The following is a 5922-nucleotide window of genomic DNA, read 5'->3' on the forward strand; positions in this document are numbered from 1 at the left end:
AAGTAATCTATGTAATTCAACACTAGCACAAATAAAATCCTTTAGTTTCCGGTTGTTCTGTTTTTTGCACAGGTAAATCAGTACCTACGAAAAGAAAGCTAGTGTTTGTCGCCACCTACAGCTCATACATTAACATTACATTTATTTTACTTGATAGCTTTTGCACCACCAAAAACCCCCACATGCCTCTATCCTTTTGTTATCTGTTTCATTGAACTTTATTCTACACTTTATGAATCATGTTTAAATCTCCAGGTGTATCTTTCATAGCTTGTCTTCATGTCTTTGTCCTTTTGTTAAAAGTCTTCACAAATAAATTGAACCAACTACGGTCACGTTCACTGCTTCTTCTATTCTTTCTAATTTGACTGCGTTTGTATTAGAGCTACTGAAACTGGTTGAAATTCGGTCTGAACGTCTAAGACCTATTTTCACCGTCTTTTCAACCGGCTAAAATGCGGTCGTCTTATTTATGAATTATTTGCATCTGTGTATGTTTTGAATTTATGACATGTGCCAATCCATCATTAGGTGTTGAGATATTTCACAGGATAAGTGAAAACTTTGACATGCTGGTGGTGCTAGAGGAAAAGTTAAGGAATCACCGAAATCAGAGGTCTTCAACAGGGGGTCCGCGACCCCTAGAGGGTCCGCGGAGGTACTGCAGGGGGTCCGGCGAAATGTTTGGTTGATTAGACATTTTTTCTAAATCTAATTTTTTTTTTTCTTCTTTTTTTTCACAAATTCAAATGTCTTTAAATACACATTAACATGAATCCAACTAATGGATACATGGAGGCAGAAGATGTCATCTTTCAGTCAGAAATGCACACATTCAGCGACACACAGGAGCTCTCTCAAGCTGGGCACTAAACTTAATCAGACACATTGTGACTTTATTCATCATTTTTTATTTAAAAAGAAAAAGAGAGAAAAGAAAATTACTTTTGTCTCATTCATATACTGCTCTTCAGTAATTTGTCCTGCAACGTTTCTTATAATCACAAAATATAAAATATGATTTTGTAACATTTAAGTAACATGCAAATGATTCACATTTCTCTATACCTTTTTTAATAATTTGTTCTTATTGGTGGCAGGTGTAACGTGAACGGATCCTGCCCCGGGGAAAAGCGGGGTAGGCTTGCGCACCTAACACGGTGGTAACTCCGTCGGCTCTCCCACTTGCGAGGACATACGTTCCTCCCGGAGGTGTCGGAACAATACCTCCGGCCTTTTATCTCACCCCGTCGCTGAATCGTTAGGATTTCGGATGAATTGTCTTCCTGAGAGTCTTGTACGGCTACGCTCTAGGCGCTCGCAGTAGGATACAACCCTAGCACCCAGTATGGAGGTTATGCAGTTATTATAATTAATTAGTTATTATAATTAATTAGACTACATTAGATCATATCAATCAGTGGATTCATGTCTGTGTGTTGGAGAAGTAGAAAAACATTTACAGACAAATGGAAAAAAAACATCAAAATCAATAAAGTTTACACCGTAAATCACCAATAATATAGATTTGTTACATGAAATGAAAGAGTCTCTGTAGAAGATCAAGTGTTTGTTCTACTCAGTGTGATTGACAGGAGAGATGATCAAAGGAGCAGAGTTTTTACCACCTTTGTTATAACATGGATTAAAGTATGGGTAGAGCTTCTCAGTGAAGCAGCAGCCAGTAAAGGAGTAGATAAGAGCTGCAGCATCAACGTCATAGAAGGAGACCAGACCCTCCTCATGATCCACAAACACCCCCACCTTCTGAGGCCGAGACTTCAGAGAGAGAAGGACTTGAGGGCCAGCACAAGCTTTGTACTCATTCTCATTCCTCAACCATATCGTCCAGTAACCATCCTGAGGAGTCAGAGTGATGCTTCCCTTCCTGTTGATCGACTCTCTGGCCACTCCTAATTCCCAGTCAGTCTTCTGTTTAACCTGAACCTCGAAGTAAAATCTTCCTGAAGAGAAACTCGGCTTTCCTAAGACACTTAAATATCCATCAAACCTCTCTGGATTGTCTGGGAGACTCTTTCTTACATTACCATGTTGAACTTGTTTTCCATAATTAGAAAGGATGAGGTTGGGATTTGCTGTATCAGGATCAAGAGTCACATCCACTGCAGACTGCTGGACCCTCTTCAGCTCGGCCTCAGTGAGCTTCTTCATGTGTTTACTGAGCGTCTCCTCCAGCTGATTCACAGCTCTCACCACAGTCCCCTCATATGAAGGTGGACTGACTCTGACTCCTGTCCAGTTCTTGGTGGGTGGAGCGGCGTTCAGGGTCCTGAAGCTCTGGAGGAGGTGGAGGTGGTCTTCAGTGCGTGAGAGCTGAACCACCTCAGTGCTTCTCTTCTTCAGCTCACAGATTTCCTGTTCCAGCTCTGTGATGAAGCCTTCAGCCTGTTTCTCTGTCTTTCTCTGCTTCTCTTTGATGGTGTCGATGAGCTCGGCCTGGCTTCTCTCAACAGACTCCTTCAGAGCGGTGAAGACCTGAACACCTTCTGCTATCTCTCTGTCTGCATCTTCCTCACTGAGCTCCACAGAGTGTTTGATCTCCTGAATCTTCACTCGTCTCTTCTGGATCATCTGCTGGATTTCAGCCTCAGTCTTCCCCAGCTCGGCCTTCTTTCCTTCATATTCTTCTTTCAGGAGAACAACATCATGGTTCTTGTGGTCTGAATAAGTGCAGAGCGTGCAGACACACATCTGGTCGGTCTTACAAAACAGCTCCAGAGGTTTATCGTGCTTCGTACACATCCTGTCTTCCAGGTTCTCCACAGGGTTGATCAGCTGATGTCTTTTCAGACCTGGTTTTGTCAGATGAGGCTCCAGGTGAGTCTCACAGTAGGAGGCCAGACACACCAGGCAGGACTTCAGGGCCTTCAGTTTGGTTCCAGTGCAGTCGTCACAGGGAACTTCTCCTGGTTTGGACTCTTGTTGCTCTGAGCTGCTGGCTTTCTGTTGAGGTGACTGTCTGAACTGAGCAGCCATCTCAGAGATGAAGGTGTTGACCCGCAGCTCAGGTCTATAGTTGAACACCTCTTTACAGTTGGGACACTGACACTGGACGTTAACGTTCCAGTTTTCAGTGATGCAGGCTTTACAGAAGTTGTGTCCACATGGTATGGTGACTGGATCAGTGAACACATCCAGACAGATGGAGCACAGGAACTGATCCTCAGTCAGCAGACAGCTGGCAGCAGACATATCTCGATCTGGGGACAAAAAACTAAACTGTTATTACATATCTTTACCAGTAGCGATAGGGTTGTATTGTTTTCAGGTTGTGGGTCTCTGTGATTGTCATCATGGTGAAACGTGGTCATGGAGACAGTACTACTACAGAAGCAGGTTAAAGTACTTTACAATGGTGCTTGTAAAATTTTGTCTCCAAATAGCGCCACAATCATGCAAGATGTAGTCACAAAATGATATAGGTATGTTAACATAAATACAGAAAGACGGTGCGGTCTAATTAGTGGAATATAAGGAGGGTCATTCTGAATGCAGTTTCTATTTTGCACCTGAGGGCCAAATTTAATAAGAAAATGCTGCAATTCAAATATGCTCCATGGTTGTTAATGAATTAATAGTCACACTCTGAATGTCTTCAGCGTCTGATTTACTAAGACAGCTCATTACACAGTCAGGTCCTGGACCATGATGTAAGAGAAGGAGAGCTCAGATGTACAGTTCAGTGGTGGTATTTCTATGAGCTCACTAAGCTCAGGAAATAAGTGATAACATGAAGATCTTCATTCCAAAACATTTAATTTGGCTTCCACAAATAATGGGAAATATATAATAGACAGTAAATATTATGATATAATCTTGAAACTAAATTCAATTATTAATACTGCTGCTGTAGGAAAGTTGGAAGAGATAACATTGATATGAGTAACATCACAGGAATTCATGTGATGTCTGAAACGTGATAAATGTTTTGTTCGTGCAGGTCTGCATGCTATATGATTATGTAAGGGAACAACTATTCCACAGGGGTTGTTTGGGGTTGCATTAATGTTAACCAGTCATGATTAAATGTACCCTCTGAACCCCAAAATCCGCCGGCGGGATTGAAAAGCATGTTTTTTTTTAACAATCACCTATACTACACCATAAAGTCGTCATCATAATCATCTCATCTCATCTCATCTTCAACCTCTTATCTGGGATCGGGTCACGGGGGCAACAGCTCCAGCAGGTGGACCCCCAAACTTCCCTTTCCCGGTGCCACATCAGCCAGCTCTGACTGGGGGGATCCCGAGGCGCTCCCAGGACCAGTGTGGAGATATAGTCCCTCCACCTGGTCCTGGGCCTCCCTCTGGGTCTCCTCCCAACTGGTCGTGCCTGGAACACCTCCCTAGGGAGGCGCCCAGGTGGCATCCTCACCAGATGCCCGAACCACCTCAACTGGCTCCGTTCCACGCAAAGAAGCAGCGGCTCTACTCCGAGTCCCTCACGGATGACCGAACTTCTCACCCTATCTCTAAGGGAGATGCCAGCCACCCTCCTGAGGAAACCCATTTCGGCCGCTTGTACCCGCGATCTAATTCTTTCGGTCATGACCCAGTCCACATGACCATAGGTGAGGGTAGGAACGAAGATTGCCCGGTAGATAGAGAGCTTTGCCTTGCGGCTCAGCTCTCTTTTCGTCACAACGGTGCGGTAGAGCGACTGCAATACCGCCCCAGCTGCTCCGATTCTCCGGCCAATCTCACGTTCCATTGTTCCCTCACTCGCGAACAAGACCCCGAGGTACTTGAACTCCTTCACTTGGGGTAAAGACTCATTCCCTACCCGGAGTGGGCAATCCACCGGTTTCCTGCTGAAAACCATGGCCTCAGATTTAGAGGTGCTGATCCTCATCCCAACCGCTTCACCCTCGGCTGTGAACCGATCCAGTGAGTGCTGGAGGTCACAGCCCGATGAAGACATCAGGACCACATCATCTGCAAACAGCAGCGATGCAATCGTTTGCAAAATCATAGTTAAATTCAATGTGAAACTCCAATAAACACAGTGATCCCTCCATTACTGTCACATCACACATTAAATAATAAAACTGATAACCTGCTGCTTATATATTGTTATTAAAGTGAATTCATATAATTTGTGAGTAGCCTAAACATTTTTAATTCCATTTTAATAATGAACACATTACTATTTACTGTGACGTATTTGGACCTCAGTTTGAGTCTGAGTTGAACTTCCTGTCTGAGTGGAGCTGAAGTGTTTGAGTTGAAACACAGTAAATATGATCAGCTGAACTTCCTCATAATTATGTAAGATATCAAATATCAATGTTGTTCCTCTGTGATCAATCAGTAAATCCACACGTTGAGTCAGATGCTGTTCTCTGTGTTTGGACAATCCAAAGGGAGTAACAGCTAGGCTAGTTAGCTTCTAGCAGGCCTAGTCTATCTGCTGCTACTTTGATCTTTGGTGTGGATCCTGGTTTGAACTCACTGTTGACCAGATGTTGAGTTTCTCTGTAGAACAGTGTACTCACCACAGTTTGTCAGAGACTCTGTTGTGTTGTTGAAAAGAAGCTGCTGGATTCAGTTAAATGTTTCATCAGAGAGAAACAGAGAGACTTGTCTCGACTGCAGCTCTGCTGTCGCTCAGAAATACTTTCACTTTCACTTCAAGAGAAGTGACTCAGCAGCTCTCCTCTCTCAGAGCGGCTCCTCCTCTCAGTGGAGCTCTGTGAAGGAGCTTCTACTGACTCTTTGAGGAAAACCCTGACATTCAAACAACATGAGTTTGGGGGGGGGGGGGGGGGGGGGGTTCACCTGGTCCTTTCCTCCTGAACTCAGACACACCTGAGGCCATGTCCATACTCCTCCATTTTCGTTTGAAAACGCATATGTTTTGCTACGTTTACACTGAGCGTCCACACTACGCCGGCGTTTT

General features: G+C 44.0%; 1 protein-coding gene across 2 annotated transcripts; it reads right to left on the reverse strand.

Moving 5' to 3' along the window:
- Positions 1-888: 888 nt before the first annotated feature.
- LOC137885244 (E3 ubiquitin-protein ligase TRIM21-like) lies at positions 889-5620 on the reverse strand. 2 transcript variants are annotated; one of them, XM_068727423.1, is made up of 2 exons: positions 5519-5620; positions 889-3221 (listed from the first exon to the last, which is right to left on the reverse strand). In XM_068727423.1, the coding sequence occupies exon 2, from the start codon at positions 3211-3213 to the stop codon at positions 1576-1578; it is 1638 nt and encodes a 545-aa protein (XP_068583524.1). In that variant the 5' UTR covers positions 3214-3221; positions 5519-5620; the 3' UTR covers positions 889-1575. The 2 variants fall into 2 exon arrangements, with proteins under 2 accessions (XP_068583524.1, XP_068583525.1); XM_068727424.1 differs by lacking the exon at positions 5519-5620 and adding an exon at positions 4807-5168.
- Positions 5621-5922: the final 302 nt, after the last annotated feature.

This window comes from Cebidichthys violaceus, unplaced genomic scaffold (assembly GCF_023349555.1).
Source record: "Cebidichthys violaceus isolate CVI_PGR_0920_01 unplaced genomic scaffold, fCebVio1.0.p SCAF_4, whole genome shotgun sequence".
Taxonomy (NCBI): Eukaryota; Metazoa; Chordata; class Actinopteri; order Perciformes; family Stichaeidae; genus Cebidichthys; species Cebidichthys violaceus.

Bases quoted from the DNA above. Each gene is read 5' to 3' on its own strand.
- LOC137885244 (XM_068727423.1), bottom strand. From the start codon at position 3,213: ATGTCTGCTGCCAGCTGTCTGCTGACTGAGGATCAGTTCCTGTGCTCC.